The sequence below is a fragment of the Corapipo altera genome, unplaced genomic scaffold, assembly GCF_003945725.1.
Source record: "Corapipo altera isolate COAL_440 unplaced genomic scaffold, ASM394572v1 49, whole genome shotgun sequence".
NCBI lineage: Eukaryota > Metazoa > Chordata > Aves > Passeriformes > Pipridae > Corapipo > Corapipo altera.
This window is the reverse complement of record NW_020884879.1, coordinates 9,844,595-9,867,833: the sequence shown is the minus strand read 5'-3', so window position 1 is coordinate 9,867,833 and position 23,239 is coordinate 9,844,595. Positions and strand designations below refer to the sequence as shown.

At 41.7% G+C, this 23,239-nt stretch overlaps 1 protein-coding gene across 1 annotated transcript in view; it reads right to left on the bottom strand.

Annotated features, from left to right (window-relative positions):
- Positions 1-9,638, bottom strand: part of XKR4 (XK related 4) — a 221,770-nt gene extending 212,132 nt beyond the window's left edge. The window contains exon 1 of the mRNA XM_027638929.1: positions 8,704-9,638. Within this exon, the coding sequence (XP_027494730.1) occupies positions 8,704-9,548 (845 nt within the window). The 5' untranslated portion in view covers positions 9,549-9,638. The remainder of the gene's footprint in view (positions 1-8,703) is intronic.
- Between the last annotated feature and the right edge of the window lie 13,601 nt (positions 9,639-23,239).

The following is a 23,239-nucleotide window of genomic DNA, read 5'->3' as shown; positions in this document are numbered from 1 at the left end:
CTGTGTATGCTGGGGAGGTTCTGGACACAGTCAAAATGCAGCCAAAATGCAAACCTCTAGGAAACTTTCAAGTTGAACATTATGGTCCATTATGTTTAAGTTCCTTAAGAAACTTCACACAGAATCACAGAATTACAGAATAACAGAGTGGCTGGGGTTTGAAGGGACCTCTGGAGATCATGTAGTCCAAGCCCCCTGCCAAAACAAGTTCATCTACAATCCTGTGCAATCCTGCACAGGATTATGTTCAGGCATGTTTTAAATAATTCCAGAGAAGGAGACTCCACAATCTCTCTGGGCACCCTGTTCCAGTGCTCTGTCACCCTCACGGTAAAAAAAGCCTTCCTAGCAAGTCTGTTGAGCCCAATTTTCTAGGTCATATTTTCAGGTCTATATGTCCAAAGAGTATCTAAATTCTGCTTTGCAGATCTAAGTCCTGTTTTAGATCTGGCTCACAGAAGAATTTCCATATAAAGTCAGCATATAAAGATTAGGGTTGAAGAAAATAAGAAGATACACAACTCCATCTATACTCTTCTTTCAGATAAAACCCCCATGCATTTATAATGACAAAGTTTATTTTTCCACACAAGCAAATGGTGAAAATATCAGCACAGTGGCTTTTTGTTGCTTTCTATGCATGTACAGATCCCTCTACAGATAGTTGAAGGCTATTGCTTGATACCTAAAGGTATTTTCCTTGGACCTGTCAGAAGTAATCTACTGATCCTACGCACTATACGTGGAAAAACACCACTCAAAGAAATTGCCAGGATGCTAGAAAAGATCAGATGTTTATATGAGAACATCCCATTAAAGAGGGTAAAGTGGAAAACTGTGGCAATGTTAACCTTCATTCTTAAGGGCAGAAATCAATCTGATATATAACAGCTGAGAGAAACAAGGAAAACTGTCCTTCCATCTGTAGGTTAATTCACTTTTTATTCACCATAAAACATCTGCATCTTTCTCTAAACCAGCTGGTACCATCCTTGGTACATTAGTCTTGTCTAAGTCACACCTTCCAATTTTAGATGAACAAAAAGTAGTTACTTTTGCTGTCACATCACTGGCTGCCAAACTTCCTTTGAAAACATCCCACAAGACAGTCATGCTCCATGGGCTCCAACTCATGACATCAAATAATTTGTAACTGATAGCATTAACCACCCCCACTGATTATCTCTGCCAATCAAAAAGATTTATATGGCTTGCCATACAAATCTTATACCATAGACATGCTGAACAGCACCAGCTTGTTGTCAAAGGAAAAGTAACGAAAATAATAACATAATATAGCAATTATTTTATCTTGGGAGAAAAAATACATTATAACCCATTTCAGCCATTCAGGCAGGTAAACAGAATGAGAAGGAGAATGATAAAAAAACCACTTCAGCAATCAGAGCCTACGGGGACATGATAATTTATGTTATGGTTGCCAGAAAATTCAGGTAAAATCTCCTGGAAAAATATATACCCAAGACTTATTATTTTTTAATTCTAAAATTTATGAAAAGATGTTTCAGAGCACTCTCTTCACTGTCAGCTGGTGCCACACTGATACCTTACATTTGTATTTATCATTGTTCAGATGATTACTCACTGCAATCAGAGTTTATCTAGCATTTTCTCTGTGTATCTAACATATTTTGCTCTGAGTTTGCCCAGACATACAAATCTGTTTTCCTGCCTCCTCCTACAGTTTCTCAAGCAGTCTCTTAGAAAATTATTCAAATAATCCCTCTTTGGTCAATGGCAAAAGGGAAATAAACTGGAGTGAGGTACATAGGAGGGTTAACTGGCATTCCCATGCCTTTTCAGAACCTGACTCCTTTTCTACAGGCTCACTCAATTCTCCCTCATGTTCCCTTCTATATCATCCTCCTTTCATTTTAAAAATCAAGTAAATTGAAACAGTTCTTTTTATAGTCTGTTTGCTACTTCCACTCCTATATGTCCGCTTGACGTAATGTGTACACCTGGCAGCTGTGCTAAAATGGACAAAAATGGCACCACTTTGTAAATATACTTTAGTAACCACAAATTTCCTCTTGAAATGCAAGTAAAAGAGCTATTGATTTTGTCTGTGCCTGATAAATTCCTTCCAAACAACCTGTTTACTGAAAATGTAAGTCACTATGTGATTTATCTGCCTTACATTAAAAGCTACTTAATTGGAACAGAGAGACAGAAGAACAAGGTAATACTGTTACAAGTGACATAGGTATTGATTTTATTTTAATTTTACTAGAACTTTTGTATCTTCGTGGTCAAGTCAGTCCTTATGGACAAATATTAAGGACTAAGCAGCTGACAAGGAGAGTACTCCTCTGAACAAGTTAAACTTTGATGTAAATAACCTGAAGAATGAAGTAGGATAACTGAGGCTATAGATGACGATGTCACACTTTTTTTTCCTTTCCCACAGGAGATGTGGACATGCAAACTGACCTTCCAGCAATAAATACTTTCTCTGATGTATGTAACAGAAATTTTAAAAAATCAACCAACCAACCGAAAAAAACCCAAAAACACAAAGCCAAAAAAACCAAAAAAGAACCAACACACCAATTTGGTTGCAATTTTACAACATATACAAACAAATTATAACGTGAAGCATTTCTCTGAATTCATGGTATGTTCATATATTCATTCCTGCATAGTGTTGGAGGACTCTTGAATAACAACTACACATGGTGACATGAAATCCTCTGAAACACAAACCCTTGAAATCATAAAGATTTTCTACCTTTTTTTTGAAAAAAACCAAATATAAATCCTTCTCATACATAAGTTTCTAGAAAGCATTCTGTGTATAAAATATTAGTTTTCCTACCAGACTTACTGAGCGATCAGAAATTTTAGTGCTTAAGCAGTTCTTTGAAAATCTGAAAACTTATGTAACTGATAAATATTCTCTACAGAGAGAATGCTTGTTAATTATTAAAGTATAGTATCTTTCTTCTAAAGTACATCAGCATCTTTCACACATAGCTGAGGTTATTAGAATAAACTGAATACCAAATCTGATTTGTATGCAGACTTGTAAGAGATTTTTAAGAACATAGTAAAACTTCATTTTTGTGTTTCTAAAAAAATATGAAAGGCACAGACTTCATCTGCATACCACTGTATTCAGAAAAAGAAGGGAAAAAAAAAAGAAAATATTTTGAATATTTATTCTGCTGAACGTAGAAGCAAAACTAAATATGGTCAGGTCACTCACAGGGTGGGCTGCCCCTTCTAATCCTGTTGAGAGGGAAAAAAAGAAAACTTTAATTGCTATTTCTGGGAGCCCATCACCTTCCTGAGACCTAAAGACACAGCAAGCAAAATAGTTAGCCAGTAGGACTTTAACTCAAGCACTGCAGTAACTCAATAAAAGAAATATGGTATTGCTGAGTGGTAGCATTTCGCTACACTAAGAGACAGATGGGGAGGATATGCAATAATCTTGTCTAGGAAATGGCTATGATTCATAAATTTGGACTCCATGTGACAGATTATCTGACAGATTTCAAAACAGTAAGAAAAACTGGTGTCAGATCGAGATATTATCACATCTTAGTGTGCAGTCCAATGGCAGCTGGAATTATTGACCACGTAACTACACCAGACTCCTACACTACTACTGAAATAAGTGTCAAAACTACTGGGTAGAGCAAAAGTGCAAAACCAAATGAACTTATTTAAGTTTGGAGTCAAGCTAAGACTGATGACATTTTTCTTAATTTGAACTACCTTGCTCCCAGTTCCATCTTAGGGGTCCAGTCATGCTTAATAGTGAGCACCTGAGGAGGTTGTAAGGATTTCTCATATACAGGACGGTATACAAGGCAGGCACCGTTTTCCTTTTTTTTTTTCCTAATTCTAAGAGCATAAAGTTGTTGAAGAGGTGAAGCTCATGAGCACAGGCAATGAAATTTCTTTGGCAGATGACCCAGACCTGTGAAAAATGCTTCCGCAGGGCAGCAGAGAAATTGCAACTCACCCTGGTCTCAGAATCCAGTATCACCTCTACAACCTTGCTCCAAGGATTTTTTTTTTCCAAATAAGAACCAGGAAGGAGAAGCAAAATAATGCTTTCTTATTAATACACATAAAGAGATATAGCATAGCATCACTAAACCATAGCATCACTTGTCAGGCAACTAGACCTACTTTGGAACAGACACTTGTCCTGGGAAATACCACCTGGAAGGGCCTGCAATTAACTTGGTGTCTCTTCCTTCTTCAGGTTCCCACACAGCTAGGAAATCTCAAAACCCCTCACTCTGTTGAGAGGGATGTATTTAATAATCTCAGTATTATTTCAGCTATCCAGAAATAATTTTAAAGGGTAATTTCCAGACCTCCTCTTTCCAATGATTCACCTTTCCTCTGACATTGTTGGCAACAGAAACTTGACAGTTCCTTTTCAGGGACTTCAACTGCAGCCTTTCAGACAAATGACAGACACTGTGGGAACCTCCAAGAACCAAGGCAGACTGCTCACACCACCCAGCTTCAAGGCACAATAATTGTCTCAAGGAGCTACTTCTTGCTTTCCAGACACCACAAACTGGGCACCAGCAGTCCTCCAGTCTCCTCCTCTCACCCACCCAGCTTCCTACTATCCACACTCCCCCCAGGGCTGGGTCTCAGGACACCTTTTCCCAGCTTCACGAGCATTGCTATCCAATCCTGCCAGGCCAAAGAAACCTCAGCCAGAGAAAATTTTTTTAAGGAAATGAACTAGCTTCACAGATGCCAAGTGAATGCTACTATCTCTTACATCCAGTCACCAAGTCCTGCTATCCACTGCAAAATCTGAAAGCCATGGCTAAGCCTGGGAAGCTTAGTGAATCAAAGGGATGCTCAAGGGCAGTGGTTAGATACTCTCATGCCAGCTCAAAGGGCAATAGTTTATCCGAATTTTATTGGCCCATATTCCTCTACGTAGTCCTTATAGACTATAAATTAAAGCACCTGCTTTCATTTTTTCTTTTCAGTGGAATACAAAGAACCCATGCATTACATCTTCCTTGTACTCCCCAGAGCCTACTAACAATCAACCAGGTCTCTCACAGCACATACTTGGGAAAACAGGGCTCCATAGCGTGGCTTCTATGCCCGTATATTGGTTAAAGGCAGAATTATTGGTAAAGAAATGTGTCTGTATCTATCTCTGAAGGCAAAATCCCATCAATGATCATATTTTAACATGAAATTAGCTGCCAACAAAGGCCTAGTAGCTGCACTTTGCTGTGGCAAGGAGGTCCTCAGAGACTTCACTGGTACTTTAACGGGACACTATTATCAGGAAGCTCATGAACATCCGACCCCCAGAGAAAAAGTAAATTATATGTTTATCCTTCAGACAGGAGGAATTCAATATTCTAAAGTTTGTGGGAAAAAGAAAAAAACTATACTGATTTCAAAAGAAAAAAAATTACATTTTTATTCAGAACTGACTGGCAGCTTAGCTGCTCCTGGAGCTCCCCTTCTTTACACTCTAGGAATAAAAACTGTTTTAGTAATTTTAGATTGCCTATTTCCAGCATTGTTCCATGCCACATTAAAGAGCTCATTCATTTCCCATTAGCACATTCTAGTTAAAATTAACACATAATCATTTTAAATGATCCAGCTTTCAGTATATTTGTAAACAAAAAATTAATCTCAAAGGAAAAGCTTTGAAATTGTTAAAAGTCATCCTGACAGAACTAATTAGTAAAACCACATTTTTACAAGTTAGTGTTTTTTTCCTTTTTTTTTTTTTTTTTAAATTTAATGCAAGAACATTAAGAATGTTGGTATTGTCAGTTGTAACCCCAATTCCTCAGGATAGCTTCCTTAACTAAGCAGTTGACACAGTTCACCTAAAAATTTTTGGTAATGGGACATTTTTAATACGAGACAAAAGACAACAAACACCACATAAAAACAGAATGAGCACCAGTTTCAGTATCTTGAGAATCAGGAATCAGTAAACTTTCTCCTCATTCCCTGATATCCTTGCCCTTACATAAAACCAAGGAACTTATACCTAGGGCTCCTTGTCAACAGAGAAATGACAGGCATCTTACTGTCATTTTTGCTGTAGGAAATTCAATGCAATAAGTAACAGAAAACTTAAATGCAGACATATGGGAGTTTTAACCAGGGCCAAAAGAAAAAAAGGGAAAAACTGAAAGCTAAGAGGAAACACAGTGAGAAGCACAGAAAAAAGGGTAACATGGGTTTTGTCGACTGGGAGGATGGTGACCCCAGCACATGTGCACTTGTGGTGCTCACACAGCCAGCATGGTCTGTTCAGCTGCATCAAAGGAGTAAGTCTCCAAATACTGGAAAAAACTGGAAAACATTTCAGATCCTTCTTCAGTCTAAATAGCTTGAATTATTTGCTCAAGACAGTGCCAGTGTTACACTGCAGAGAAAAAGTTCTGGACTATTAAGTGTCTAAATAGACACTCTATTTTCCAGAAAATTTCCACAGGTCATGTTAGTTCTGATGCCATGCTTATGTACAGAGTTTCTCAGGGTTTGATGTGACCTCTCTTCTTTGGTGCTGATTATTAGTCGTAGATGTCTCCAAAGGCTCTCCCTTATCAGGAATGTATGCAGGGAATTAAAATGAAGTCACTTTAATAAATTATGAAGTGCTGATATGCGACATTGCATACAAGCGACCATATATATTTGTATGCTTGTGGAAAATTGCAAATAAATACTACAAAGTTACTGACAGACAAAAAATTCTATGGCTCTGTTTCACTGAGGAAAAAAAAGGCATCACCATAAAAAGGCTAAACCATAAAAAATGTCCTAACTTGCCTCATTGGTCTAATATTCTGGTAGTCTGACATTGCTGCATATAAAACACAAATAAAAGCTACATATGATCGAAAGAGACTCAGCTAGCTTTAAATATAGAGGACTAGGTGCTCTTCCAAGGAGAAAATTGGATTTTAAAAAAGACTGTTCTTCATCAAAAAGCAAGCAGCTAGAGAGCTCTAAATCCCAGACACCTCATCTGACAGAACTGCTGCACAGTATCAGATCCCACCCTGCTCCACCCACAGCCCTCCCTGCTCTTTGTATTCTCCACATGACACCAGACCTTGTAAAACTCTCTTCTCTGTCACTCAGCATGATCCACAGTTTTGTCTTCTGTATGGGTCAGTATCAACATGAATTTCTACATAGAATTTGAGCCATTGTACCTACTTTGCTGTCTCTGTAGGTTGGGGACTAAACATTACATAAAAACCACCTCACTCACAAAGTCCTAAATTTAACTTGTGTTAACTTGTGTTCAGCTGTGGAGGTACAGCACAAGTGAGCATATAACCAATCAAGATCCAAAACAAAGCATCACTTTTTGTTCAAACTTCTGCTTCCCTCTCAAGTTCGTATTGAGTACACCTGTAACTTTTAGTTTCACAAGTTTAGGAAATTGTATTTATCACAATGAACAGAATACTCTGGAAAGTGAAAGACAGTTATGGTATCCTAAGGTCTTTGGTCAATTATCTAGCAGCACTTGGACTCCTTGATGCTTAAGGGTCACAAGTGGAACTGAGCAGTACCAGATACTGCATTAATACAGAGCAAAAGCCAGTCTTTGTTCAAAAGGATGAGACAGATATTAAAAACTTCAGCCTTAGAACTTTGGAGTAGCAACAAATTAAACCCTCTAATGAAATAATTGGAAAAAAACCCCCACTGTTTCCAAAAGAGAAGGATGACAGAATTTCTTTTCATCCACCAGACAAGAAACTCCAAAGGTATTTTCAGCTGTTGCTTTAGTGCACTTGCCCCACTGCATGACCTTCTTCAACACAGAATCTGTCTTCCAAAATTTTATGCGAAAGTTTTAGCTATACACTATGCCTTCTGAACCCTGCACTTTTCAGGCAGCATTAAATGTATTTGCAGGGCATTCAGCCTCCATATGAATCTTTCCAACAAATTTGCTCAAATCGAAGGAAAAGTTTACTTTTGAAAACTATGATGTCATCTCCTTCCTCAGTAAGTGCCTTCCACAACCTACTTCAGCACATCCTTCCCATAACGCAGTGTGTGTCGCTTGCGGGTGGTTTTGAGAACTGCTACTCAGAAGTTTGATTTAGAAGACATTCCTTTAATACATCACATATATAGAAAACGGGTATGCATAGCAAGGAGATGACTGCTCGCAGCATATGTGTAAACCTCATAAAACAGCATCGGGGTGTTACCAGAAAGTAACTCTTCACTGTCAGTGAAGTTCCCTGCTGGCGGCAACGGTGTCCTGGCCACATGTGAGGACACCAGGAGACGAGCATTACTGGGGTATGGTCCCTTTCCCCTATCGGTTCTTTTATTTTACGAGCCCCCGGCGCAAGTTTCCCAGGAGGTTCAGGGCACCTGGCGCTGTGCGGGCGGGAGGCAGCCGGGCGCCTCCCCGGGCGGCGGCCGCTCGTGCGGCACAGGGCGCTCAGGGACACGGCGGAGCTCCCCTCAGCGGGGTGGGAGACGCCGCGCCCGGGGCCGCTCACAGCCTCGGGGGGGCCCGGCCACCACGAGCCCCCCGACGGCCCGGCGTGTCCCGAAGAGGGATCCCGAGGTGGGGCAGGCGGCGCTCGCCAGGCGCGGTCCCGCACGCGGCCGGGAGCGCTCCCCCACGGCGAGGGGCTCAGGCCCCGGCCCCCGCACCGCCCTCGCCCGGCTCCTCACCTCCAGACCTGCCCCAGCTGCAGGATGTGGACGAGCGACTGCAGGAGCCAGATGCAGAAGGCGCAGGACGCGGACCGGCCGCCGCTGGCGCGGGGACCGGCGGCGCCGCTGCCGGCGGCGTTGCTGCTGCTGTTGCTGCTGCTGTTGGTGGCGTTGCCCTTGCTGGCGGTGGACGCCTGTCGCTGCGGCGTGCTGGGGCGAGCGGCGTCGATGTCCGCGGCCGCGGAGCCGCTGCTCACCAGCAGCTTGCTCTCGGCGGCGGGGCAGTGCCCGGCGGCGGCGGCGGCGGCGGCGCTGTCTTCGGTGCTGAAGTCGTGCGCGAACCAGCGGAAGCTGAAGACCTGCACAGAGAGGGAGCCCAGCAGCACGAAGAATAGGGTGAGCCCGAACCACCAGCGCTGGCCCCGCAGGTAGTAGTCGACAGCCAGCCAGATGTCGGTGCCCACGTCCGCGAAGTACACGGCCAGGGCGGCCAGGATCCAGAGGCAGTCCCACAGCGAGTAGCGCCGCTGCTCCCTGCCCAGCCGCAAGCACAAGGAGGACGAGCCCCCGCCCGAGCCCCGGGAGCCCCCGCCGCCGCCCCCTCCGCCGTCTCCTCCTCTGCCGCCGCCGCAGCAGCAGCAGCACCGGGAGCCGCCGCCCGTGCCGTCCCTGCTGCCGCCGCTGCTGCAGCACCCGCCCCCGGGCGCCTCGTCGTCGTCGCTGCCGCCGCCCGGCCCGGAGCCGGTGGGCAGCCCCGGGGCCAGCGCCTGCACGGAGCCCGAGTGCTCGGAGTTCTGCAGCGGCGTGAACGCCACCTCGCCGCCCTTCTTCATCTTCCGCCGCCCGTCCGACTTCGCGGCCATGATGCCTCCCTCAGCCCCGCCGGAGAGCGAGAGGGAGCAGCGAGCGCTCCTTTATCCCGCGCCTCCTCCTGCTCCTCCTCCTTCGCCTCCTGACTCTTGCCTCCCGCCCTCCGCCGCCGCGGACCCGCCGCTCCCCGCGTCCCCTGTCCCCGCTCCGCGCCGGGCTGCGCGCCCGCGGGCGGCTCCTCCGCGGCGGCCGCGTCCGCAGCGCCGCCTGTCTGCGGGGAGCCGCGCTCAGCCCGCCCGCCCCGCCAACGCCGCCGCGGGGGCCGGCGGTGCCGGGGCCGCCGCCGCGCTCCGCTCGAGCCGGCAGCAGGCAGGGCTGCGCTGCCCGGAGTAGCGCATCCCGCACCCGCCTCCCCGCCCGCCTCCGCCCGCACCCGCCGCCGCCACCACCCAGCTGACTGACGCCGGGAAAGAGGATGACCTCATCCCTCTTCCCTCGCTGCCGCCGCCCCCCGCCCGGCACCGGCACTGGCGCAGGGGCGGGGAAGGGGGCGCTCGGCGGCCGGGAGGGGAGGGCTCACCGTTGTCCCGAGGGTGCGGAGCACGGCCCTGCGGCGGCGAGGGGAGGCAGTGGCTTTGCCGCCCGGCCCGGGGAGGTGGGCGCGGCGGCGGCGAGGGAGCGGGTCGGCGAGGGAACGGGGCGGGGTGAGGTGTGGCCCGCACCCCCCGGGGCCGGGGCCGCAGGAGCAGGAGGTCGCGGCCCTGCCGCCGGCTCTACCGTCGATCTCCGGTGCCCTCGGAGCAGTTTGGGCTGCCTCTGCCCCCCCGGCGCGGGGTGGAGTGGCGGGACGCGGGTGGATGCGGACGGGGCGGACAGGAGGGCTACCTCCCCCCACCCCTGGGCTTCTCGCTGCGAGCGGGCATCCTCGGACCGAGGGAAGCCGCCGCCGCCGCCCCGGAGCGGTGACTGGGGGCCGGCCCCGCCAGCGATGCCCAGCCGTAACACCCGGCCGACGGAGCGGGAGCCACGGGCCACACTGCGTGGCCGCGCTGAGCCCCCGGCCCGGCGAGTCCCGCTGAGCCCCTCGCCGCTGTCCCGGCCGTCCCGTAGGAAGCGCCGCCGCCGCTCCCTAACTTTGTGAAACGCGGTTGCGAGGTGCAGCTCTCGGATTGTGCTGTGACTCACGCTGCCTCAGAGGCGTTCGGGGGAAGGTGAGGAGACACCGTTTTATTCCACCACCTGGAGAAATCGTGTTTTAGGCGTAAAATTCACTAGGCGAACTCACGATGCCTTTCACTGTTCCCCGCCCCTTTCCCCACAGCCGCGGCTGCACACGGAGCGCGGCCGCTCCTCACGCACAGCTCGCCCGCGTGTTTCGGGAGCAGAACTGGCCCCGCTGGCAGTTCCCAACTCGGGCAGCGAGCGGCCGAGGCCGGGAGCGACCGTCCCGGGCGGAGCCGGCGGCCGCTCACCCCCGAGGAGCACAGACCCCCTCAGGGCGGTCCGCGGCAGCCGTCGCCCTCGGAGCCCGGCGGGGAATGCAAGTGTACGCTAGCTACCCGCTCACGGACGGCCACCAGCCTCTTGCCTCTGGGAGTCACACGGGTGTCATAGGGCTTGGGCTGTTGGCTGAGTGGGGAGGCATTTGTAGCCTACCCTTGGCCCTTCTGCCCTCTCTGTCCTGTTGCACCTCTAACCGTCCAGAATGAGCAACTAACTGGTCTCTTCTCATTTTATTTTTTTTTTTTAACCTCTGGAATATTTTATAAGCATGCCTTCTCCCTTCTTAAAATAGAAGAGTGAGATAGTTCAACCACGTTGGTAGAATATCTTAATAGGAATGGCAGCGGGACTGTGATAGGGCAGTGTTACATTAAGCTATGTGACTAAATATAGTCCCTTTAAGTTCATTAATTAAACAGAAGAAGTCATATGGACAGCTGAAAAATCTGTCTTCAAACTCTTAAATGTACATGGTAAGTATAAAATTACCTTTAGGAAATTAGGTTTTACTGATATATACCCCAGATTTCAAGAAAAGACTGCAACATGCATTACAGTATTATTCAAAGAGTGCTGAGCACACAAAAATCAAACTTTGGAAGATGAAGACCATACATGAAACTAATTTGGTTGGTTATTTTGCATGTTATCTCACAAGAGTCTTTAACTACATTGTCACATAGTGGTTCTCAAATACACATTTGCTGTCCAATCTCTGTTATCATGGTATAACTTTATTTCTATTCCTTTTGGAACCCCATATTTTATTCTCACTACAATCAATATGATGTTCCTTGCCTTAGACTTGTGATGCAAATTGCTTCTTTCTCAAGATATCTTTTCATGATTTGGTCAGCAGCTATACATAACAGAGTACATTCATTTAAGGTCCCTTTCAACCCAAACCGTTCTATGATTCCAAGACCACCTTGTCAGCAGAGAAGGTGCTTAATAACAAAGCTAATTTAGTGGCAAGTTTATGATTTATATATATCAACAAGTTTCCAGCATTATTCTATTTCACAGAATGGTTTGGGTTTGAAGAGACCTTAAAGATCATCTGGTTCCAATCCCCTGCCATGGGCAGGGACACCTTCTGCTTTACCAGGTTGTTCAAAGCCCCATCCAGCCTGACTTTGAACACTTCCAGGCATGAGGCATGCACAATTTCTCTGGGTAACCTGTTCCAGTGTCTCACCACCCTCACAGTAAACAATTTTTTCCTAACATCTAATCTAAACCTGCCCTCTGTCAGTTCAAATCCATTACCTCTTATCCTATCACTACATGCCCTTGCAAAAAGTCACTCTCCACCTTTCTTGTTGTCCGGTTAGCTACTGGAAAGTGCTATACAGTATCCCCAGAGCCTTCTTATAGTTACATCTTTAATAAAATGTTATAGTGTGCACTTTAAGTTACTTTAATTGAGTCTGTTTTACATGTAAAGTTCTAAAAGATGCCACAAATTTATAATGGAGGTTATATTTCAACTCTAGGAGCACAGTTGTTCCCTCACTGGTGAGAGTGAGGGAACAACTGTGCTCCTAGAGTTGAAATCCTGACCTAAATTGCTTGGGCTGTAGGTGGAGTAAGAGAGTTAGTCAAACGTGTCAGATTAAGATGAAGAGAATAAAATGGAGGAGATCAAGGTCCAACTTACTGAAAAGGTAGAAGGTGCCTCTGAGCAATGCAGTAGAAATTTAAGAATATAAATGGCATCAGTCCAGCTGTACATCATCTTCAGAAGTCATGGTAGCCTGTTTAAGGCTACCCCACTGCTTGCCACTTGGAGGAGGTAACTGCTGGGGCCAAGTGTCCCTACATCCTCCCCTCCCTTCTCCTTAAGTGGGGCAAATTTTCTGGTATGTTTGCCCTGAACCACTTCGCTAAAGGATGAATTTGACCAAAGGAATTGATCCATCTTCCAGGAAGACTCCAGTTCACCACAGTGGGTTCAGACCTGTAAATCTGAAGGGTGTTCAGTTTGGCAGATATTTCACTGTGGTGGAGAGAGTTTTACGCATCCTTTCCTATATTTTTCTGTTCACTCTCCCCCTCCCCTTCCCTCGTCTCCCCTCCCCTCCTCTTCCCTCCCTTCCCCAGTAGTGGATTCAGCTACTGTTGCATTTGAGAGGGAAATAATATTTCCCACCGATTTTCATGTTAAAAATAACTGTCTGTTAAATGAAGACAGTGCATTAGATGAACACTTAAATTAAAGGCTGTTTGATACGTGATAAGAGGAATGTCCTCTGTTGTGTTTTCTCACTTAAAAGATAACAAATAAAAAGCATCCCAAATAATAATAGTAACAGAACCAAATTTCTTCTTTGTTAAACTGACATAACATCTATGGAGCTATCTCAAGGCCAGAAGAGTTTGTGTATACACAGTGTGCAAAGCAGCATGCATTCAGCTAGCCAATGTTGGCACTAAATCTCAGAAATTATTAATTACAAAATATAATTAAACAGCAAAAGTGAGATCACATAAATACATATTTCCTAAACCAAGTACAGAAAAAAATATATTTATTTCTCATGTGAAGGTAATTTTTGTCAAAGGAGATTTTATTCTTGGCTTCCTTTTACTCCAACTTTCTTTAAAGAAAACATTTTTATGGATACCACTGCTTTTGTTCTGAGTTACGACTCCTGTTTCCCTTTTTTGCCCCTTACAATATCTTATAATCTATGTCTGCTTTAGCAATACTTTTTGTCTGTGTGTCTTTCTGCTTTTTCACTGTAGACCATTATCAATTGAAACCTAAATGTCCAGGAAATAAGCTTCTGGGTTCCAATCCTCTTATCTTTACTCAAAATATTTTTTAGCTCTTCGGGTTCCTAGTATGTTTTTCCAAGTCTTCTGTAGCTATATTGTACAAACTGCCATTTCAAAATACACTCAAGCTCTTGCTTGCGTATCTCTCATTTTGCCATTAGAATATCACTATACTATACAGCTCTAATAATTTTTTGCATACATTCATTCCAAAGGATTCCAAAATCTATTTTCTTTTGTTTGACTGTACTTTTGGCAATTGCAGTTTAGTGCTTGACGTTTCTGCATTTTCTTCTAGTTCAGACTAACTGAAGCATTAGAATGAGCTCATTGTACTGTATTTGACACATTATGGAAGCATTCTGACACAAAAGCCTGACTTTCTGACTGTCAGTCCCTTGGGGAGTAGTTCTGTGTCATGAAGGAGCTGTACATAACCCTACTGTCCTGGTAGGGCTTGCAATGGACCAGTCTCTCCTGCTGAACAAAGCTCCTGAGCAGCCCCTCTTAGCAATAAATGAAGTCCTAAGCCATAAAGAGTTCTCTGGTGATGTCTTCCAGGTCTAGTGAATCTGCTAGCAGATCTTCCTTCCTTCCTTCCTTCCTTCCTTCCTTTTCTCCTTCCCTCCCTCCCTCCCTCCCTTCCCGATGAACATTTGTTTTCTCATTCACTCAGACATAGTCTCACTGTTATGCCTTCCATAGATCTGGCTTTAACTAGTTTTCCATGTTAAAACAGTGCCCTCAGGAACATATGCACACTGAATCAGTTTCTCAGGAGCATAAAGTAAGAACTATTCTCCAAAATGTTTGGGGGTTTTAGGTGTTTTCAGTAGATTCATGTTTAAACTATACATGCAGGTGTCAGTGAAAGTTGTAATATAGGCTGTATGTTTAATATTTATGCACTAATTGCCTTTTTGCCCAACTAGCTTCATTCACAACAGGCACATACCACTGTATGCTCTGATAACAGAGATACTCCATTGCAAAGAAAGGATGCATTTCCTTTCAATGAAGCCTATATTTCAGCAAACTAATATAAGCACAAATCAGAAATACATTGGTAAATTGGTATGCTGTTTAGAAAATTAATATTAAAATACTATATATTTTTAAAACATACTTAAACTTCATGGTGAATTGGGGCTGTAGTTTTTTTTAATTATATTTCCAGAATGCCTAAGCATTAGAAACATGTAAATACATTCAACCGTATGCTCTAGATCAATAGATAGATGGATAGATAGATAGATAGATAGATAGATAGACAGACAGATAGACCTGATTGATTTCAGGTTTAAGCAGACAGAGAATAGCCATACTTTGATGACAGCATCTGGATTTAAATATTACTTATAAAAGAAGAAATTATTTCTTAGAATTTTTGAGAGATTGAACTCAGGATTTCTTAAATTTACATTTGTTGTTTAGAAATGGATGCCAGTCACCTTTCAAGTCACTTCATAGTATGTATTTAAATATATAATCGAAGATAGACCTAAATATATATGGAACGATAGAAGAAGACATAGCCATATAGGTAAACATCAAGGAAGCAAACTTTGTACAATGCTGACAACCCTTTCACTGTCATTATGCATGCAGAAACCAACCAACAAGCAAGCATATTACTTTTTATGATTAATGGGAAAAGCATTTATGGAATACCTAAGGGGATATTAACATGCCCTCTCACACTGTAAAATGTAATTAAGAATTTTCAAAAGTTTGAAGAAGAAAATTAAAATCCCCATTTTCTTTCCCATTTTTGATTCACCTGTTTAAAATAAATTCAAGTCAAGCAAAATGATTGTAAGACAAAGATTCAACCAGCACAGAAGTTATGACACTGCTTTGCACTGTTCAGTACGGAGGATTTTACGGGCTTTTCCAGTCTACTGCCTTTCTTTGTGGAGAAGTGCAAAAGAACCTTTCAAACTGATATGTCAGCAGAGGTTGTTTATATTTGCAAAGACATTTATAAATACTAACAATGGAAGACTAGATGTTATCTATCCAAGACATCTAAAGAAACTCAAAAGGGAACTTGGTAGTTCCTTTTTTCTTATTCTCATGCCATTTCCACAACTGGCAAACTACAGGATGGACAGATGCAATATAACTGGTTGTATGTACTTAAAAGGAAAGAATCCTTTCTTATGCATGAGTTTCAGCAAGGCAGTACTTGGAGTTGGTGGGAGAATATTAAATGGTGCAATGAGGCAGTCAGAGCATTGTTATATTTTTTTCAAGTCCTTAACATCATCAGCAAAAGAAACTAAGATGCTTAAGGGCTTAAATAGGCAAAAATGTGTCACCTAGGTCGACCTAATAATATATATATAACAGCACACCAGGAGAAGTGGATGAAGAAAAAAGATACAGTTAACCAATACTGGACCTTTAATGGCCATTTTCAGACTCTATTTTGTCTAAGAGTCTATATTATGATCTTCAGGGTATACATTTTAGTACCCAGCTCCAGGTTTTCTCTGCAGTGCAAAATTAAATTAATGATAATAATGACAATAATGATAATAACAACAATAGCAGTAGAATCCTCTAGCCACTGCCCTATTGCACAGATCTTCAAGGACAGGTTGCAGCAGGGAGAGGTAGTTGAAGACAAACCCTTCTCTCTACTACAGCCTTGCCTTCTCCAACTGATTGAGTTCTCTCTCTGCTCCTTCCAAGACTTCTTTGTGTGCCAGATTCATGGGTTTCTTGTTTACCCAGGCAGACTCTTTTCCATGCTACATCTCCGTTCCCCGCAGAGGCATCAGTGGTGTCAATATATGCCCAGTTTTTCCATAGGCAGGGCAGGGTGCTGGGAGGAAAAAGACATGGCAGCACCCTTGCTGTGTAGAAACAGCAGAGTGCACACGAGGAGGCAAGTCTGTAATGTCCCTGTCTTTGGCCTGCAATTTTTCCAAAAATCATCCCACTGACAAGGGAGAGAGACTAAGTGACTTCTGTGCCAAACACAGCAGACATCACTGTATACCATGTGGAAGAAACACATTTGGGGTTTGGCACTGGTCACAAGCTAAATATGCTAACTGGCATGCCTTCCAAGAAAGACTTGAACAGGAGGTTATATGGTATTTCAGGTTTTATTACCAAAGTGAAATCGGCTGCAAGCACCCATGATGCTCTTGAAATGAAGCCCTCTGCTATGGCGGCCCTGTTAGTGGAAGGCTTAGAGAGGTGTTTACATGGCTCTGGATCAAGGGAAGAGAATCAAAAACCTGATTTGGACACCCTACAGGTAGAGAAAATAATTTTCAAATATGGAAGGCAGCTGCAGAAGGAGGTTACTCACTCTTAGTAAGGAAAAACAGATTAGGAAGGCACCATTTACACTTGATAAATCAGAAATGACATCAAAGAGAGCTAGTATTACAAACTATTAATGAAAGACATAATAATGAAACAAATCACATAATAGATCACAATGAAGCGATTCAGTGTAATGAATACTGATACTAAGTAAGTGAACTGTGCACTCTGGGGATACAATTTCAAGTCCATTCCAGAGAGCATGGTAGCAGAGGGAGAAAGAAAAAGCACTTCTAGAAGAAATTGAATCTGTTCCATTGCTCACACTTACCACATCCACACCTTATACCTTTTGATGACAAAGATAGATAAAGGTAGATAAAAATGATATCACCTACCAAGACCATTGGTATTTATGCATTTATTTTTTTGTGTCAAAGTAACAACTGAGATCTCCACACACGTACAGATTTCAAGCATCCTCATTTCACAGAATAATGTGAGTAAATAAACATTAAACATATTAAAAAGACAGCCAGACAATGTTTCATCAACACAGATTAGAAACTCATTTAATTCTTGTGATTATAGAAAGCACTTAGCTGATGCAGAACATGATGGCATCTTGAGGGTGAAACAGGTCTAAATTTCAAATCTTCATAAAGATTTTAGATTTTGGAGGTACAAAAGGTGAAGCCTTTGATTAACGGAGGGATGCCCTATGTAGCTTATATACAATATTTGTATTTTGATCACACACATGAAACTTCTGGCGATGTGCAAGTCATGATTTCAGTTCAGACTTGTCTGGATCCTAAACTCTGCCTGAGTCAATTCTGACAATATCAAAGCCTACCAAAACAAACATTAATTTGTGCATCTGTAGCTAAATATATTACTATTTATTGTGCATTTGCAAAAATAATAGTTCAATTTCTTTCTTTTTTTTTTCTTTGAAGTGAAGGCATTCACGCATATTGCACTGGAAAGCCAGTTAGATAGCTAAGGACAGGCACTGCAAAAGTCATTGTGCTGAGCAGGGAGCTGCCTAAGCCTCCCAGTAAGCTATTGCAGTGTTCCTGATAACAGCCTCTCTTAAGACACTTTGGATCTAAAGATTCACAGCTGAGTTTCTGTCTCAGCTACAAGATTTTATAGTCAATGTCAGAGAGAGGCTTACCAACACAGGGTGAACTCCTGAATAACAAGGTCTCTATTACTCTCTGTTATGGTCCTATAGAAAAGAGCAGCAATACATGGTAAGGCTGAAACATTGTGCAATTTGTTTGGAAAATTATTTAAGAAAATCTAAATTTTAATAAATGTTGAAATTGATAAAGATTCATCAAATTAGTAAATACTGACAGATTTGATACAAGAGCTAAACTTAGCTTGCCCACAAATTATTGCTGGAACAAAAATATTTGAGTATGTTACTACATATGTCTACCATTATGATTGCTCAGATCAAGTCCACAAACCATGTTACATATTTAAATTTCTGATATCGAAATTTCAGTCATGCAAAGTTTTCAAGCATTTCTAATAGGATCACACTTCTGTGTTCACATTAGACACATTTAATTTACTGTGATGTTTTTAACTCATTGTTTTGACATTTCTGCACAAAAATTACAATACCTTCAGAATTATAAAATACAATCAAATCAAATCAGCATGAATTTGGAGAAGCAACACACTCAGAAAGAATCAGAAATCAAGCTGCTATGGATAAAGTTGCACTGCAGTGAGGCCATCACTTTCATCTTCAGAAAGCCACCTTAAGGGAAAAACATAAAAACCTGTCATAAACACAACACATGTAAAACTTAATAAACAGACAACTCATGAAAGCCTGTTTCTGCACCTTTGATTTTCTTGGAGAGCTTTTACATTGGTTTATACAGAAGCAGAAACCAACCTGAAAAAGAATAGTGATTTTTTTTTTATTTTTGTTTTAGTATCCTAATATATGTAATTTAAAAGTGTAATTAACATTATGGGTATATTTATGAAAAATACATTCATTTTATTTCTTGGTCATATGGGTAACCTGTAGTTCACTACAAAGAATGATGTAAAATTGGGATAATTCAGAGTAAGGAAACCTGTTCTGTGATAGATTATTGTTCTGGTATTCCATTCCCGTGACTGTTTATTTCTCGTGTCTCTTTGTTGGTTCACAAAATTCTGAGTTGCATAGTGGGCTCAATCCTTGCTCTGTAAGAGCCTATGGAGGTTTTACTGTTGATTATATGGGAAATAAGCCTGAGTCCAAAACTCAGGTAGCCTGGTGTTAACTGGAACCATGGATACAGTGGAATTAGTTTCCTAAGAGAGTTAAAAAGCTTCTAATACTTTTGGAAGGTTTATAACAGTCTACCTCATGTGATATCTACTAAGGAGGTAGTATGGGAGGGATTCCTAGACGTTAAGTATAGTATTAAGTAGCTCACATCTGAAGTTGCACCTTTCAACATCTGGGAGATATGGCGGAAGCTAAACACTTCCAGGTTGAAACACAACTAATCTTGGCAGATAAAATTGCATATGGATGTCACAGAGCCTGGGAAAGGTGTGATGTGTAAGGTAGACAACAGGTATTTAGATGGGTTAACAAAAAATTTGGGGTTTTCAGTGATGAATATCTTTTAGAGACATCGTTTGTACCAGATGAGTGTTTTGATGAGAGAATGAACCATTCCCCATTTACATGGTAGGCCTGATGAGGAGCTCCATGTCTCAGTTGGAAGAGGGACATGAACTTATAATTTCCTGTATTTTAAGAGTGCACCAGAGCCTCTGAGTCTCTGAGTACTCTGGGGTTAACCTCCTAATCTCTTCTGCTAAAATACTTCCATTTTGGGTGAGTAGGTACATACCAAAGTAAGCATAAATCTCTAACCCACCAAGGCCCCTGTTAAATGTCCTAGTCAGCAGCATGTAGAATCAATCTGTGTCACTCACTCCCCTACATCAATGATGTGATTTGAGTTCTTATGCCAAATGGGTCTCTTACATACCTTTGTCGTTTTACTACAATACTCTAAACAAAATTGAAAAAAAAATCTCTGGAAAAAAAATGTTTGTTGCAAGCTATCTTTTTCAAGAATCTTCCTCTGAATGGTGTGATCTGAAAACTCTTACAAGCAAAGAGATGGAGTGGCATCAACTGAAATTCCATTATGGATTGTGTTTCACACCGGAGTGATATTGTGGTTCAAGGATTTTTGTTCCTGTCCAGTAACTTAAATTTAGGTATTTGGAAGACTAGATAGTATCTGAACATGTGCTTGGAGAAAGTTAAGTGAAGTTTAATGTTGTTGAAAGATGTTTAACGTTGTTAGGGTCATTAACAGCCTCACATTCTCGTGACTTAGATGAGTAGAGTACAACTGACTATGTAAAAACCAAAAAAGGTACTTTTTTGGGTTCAGGGTTGGGATTTGGCTTCCGTCAACTGTTAAGTTTAGAGACGTATTTAGGGAAAGGATAAATTAAATATTCTTGGCTGCCATTTCTGTTTTCAGATCACCAGGTAACATTCCTCTCTCTAGATCCAGGGAACTTGTAGATTTTCACACTTATGTGTTCTCCAGGTGCATTAAAAAGCTGATTTCCTCTTAGGAAAACATGAACATGTTTGCTTCAGATGCTTATTCTGAAATTCTTCAAGCTGTGAACTATACACTATAGTGAGCAGTCACTCCAAATATACCCTTCAATTTAATTTCCAACTTTTGAAACTGTATTGTTTCAGTTTGATGCAGACTAAAGTGCATGTGCTTTTTACACACTAGAAGTCCTTTACACCAGTTCCCCAGAATCCAAATAAATTTAGAAATTTAGATCATCATCCTCCTACATCACATCATATAAAGCTTTCTTTTGTTTTTATCTTATTTGCTGAATATATCTTGGACCCATAGTAAGCAAACATAGAAACAAAATGATTCTAATGTTTTAATGTTGCCTTTTTTGTCAATAAGATATACTCCTTTTTCTCCAGTTTTTTATCTATACTACCGTATCCTAACATCCTCCTTTCTGTTTCTCTCCCATGCCTGTTTGCTTACCCATGATATGTTTGTCAGAGCCACATATGCATTAATGCAGACACCTTCTACCTTTGAAAATACATACAAATAGCTTCTCTTGGCAAAGGCACTAAATTGTGTCTCTCCCTTCTGCAGTCATTTAGTTTTAATTTCTTGGAAAAATATAGTGTCTTATTCTAACAATTCTTCTGACAAATTAGTTTGAAATTGGCCAAATGGTTCAAAAGTCATTGGCGATGGACTGATAGGAACACAGCATGGTATAAAAAAGTTCTTACTGTTTTAGAAAACCAGAAGAGAACTGAGAGACTAAAAAGACTGCTACTAATTCTTGTGGAGAAGAAAACGGTTTGTACAGAGTGATGATGAACTGATCTACTGACCTGTTACAGTAGAAGCAATACACTGAATTTCTAGATCCATCTGTGATTTCCACTTTTTCCAGAAACCAGCCACTTGCTGTAGAAGGAAAAAAAAAAGAGCAAATTTAATAAAACCAAAACACAATTAGAGTATAAGAAGTGTTCCTAATTTCATTTCCAAACCCCATGTGGTTCAATACTTCCAAGTGTATTCAACATCAATAATAAAACTGAAATGTAGATAATTCAAATTACTACCAACTTCTCTCAGTTTTATAGGGAAGCTCTATGATGTTCTTGACAGAAAATGTAATGGAAAATTTTTGTTACAACTTAACTTATTTTTCCGTATTGAACAGAACACGCAATAAGACAAATGAAACAGAGTGCATGGTAATATTGAATACATTCTTGAAAACCCATTTTGCCCTTTTTTGTGCTTGGAAATGTACTCCAAATGAACCCCTGGTGGGCATTCCACTACTCCCTTCTAATTAATATATTGATATGTATATAAACCAAGTGGTGAATCACAATGATCCTCATAATTCTATCTCTCCAGTAGCTGTGATTCAGAATAGCATCTCCATTTAGGTCAACACTCACATCTGTTTCAGCTTTAAGAATGTATTAAATATTTTACTATAACCTCCTATTTTGCTGTGTGAAAAATATCTTCATTCTTGTAATATAGAATTTTATTTCATGGAATATTAAAATATTAAGATTTTAAAACCAAAACTTTTATATACATATATGTATACAATGTTTTTGCTGATATCTTTAGTTGTGTTTGCCAAGGCAAATACTTAATGACAATATTTTAAAACTAATTAGGACTATACTGCTATTAGCTGACTACCTTTTGGCATTCTTTGCATGTCCTACAGATAAAGAACTATATTCTATCAAATAATTTTGGTTTTCAAATATTTGGACAAAGTTCTAAGTAGGCTAAAACCAGTAAAAATATTTTATTTGTAAGTAGACTAAAAATGTAATGTGAAAATATTTGTAAATTGTTTCAATTTGAACAAAATGTAAATGCATTGTAACTTTTCTCATTTTTCATTGGTATTTTCAAAAAAATAGTTGGTATAACTAGGCCATGAACGTGTCTAGGTTTTCCATCTTCAATTCACAAGATTCATTTAGTGATATTGTGAAGTACTTTTGGAACTCCTTTAATGAAATCTTGTGAATGGTTTAATATATCATAGACTCTACTTGGAATATATGACCTTTCATGAAATCTCTAATTCATAGTCAGGATTATCAGCAATAAAAATTTACAGTCTCTCAAATTTACACAGCACTTTACAAAAGAATATAAAGGCATGTTTGTGCTCTTGAAAAGATCAAAATCTAATGCTTCCTCCTTTATTGACAAAACTCCAACAGACCTCTCTGAAATATCCAGGTATGGAGAAATCTAGAGGCATCTAGGAAACAGATGAAACATTTCAAAGAGCTGTTACATTTGAGGAAGCTTGTGAAGGTAACAGCTGATGTGACAAGAGACACTTGGAGATAATTTCAGAGAAAAATTTAGAGGAAGGTAGTCATGTCTGTAAGATGAATTGACACACACCAGCTGTGCTAGGAAGGCAGTATTAGCAGATATGTGATGTTGATCAGGGCACAGAGAGAAAAAATAATAATTTTGTTGATAGTTCGGGATCCAGGAAATGAAAATTCAATCTATTATGTCCCCTGCAGACTTCTGTGCAACTCTCAGAGTGCCAGAAGTCTGCCGGT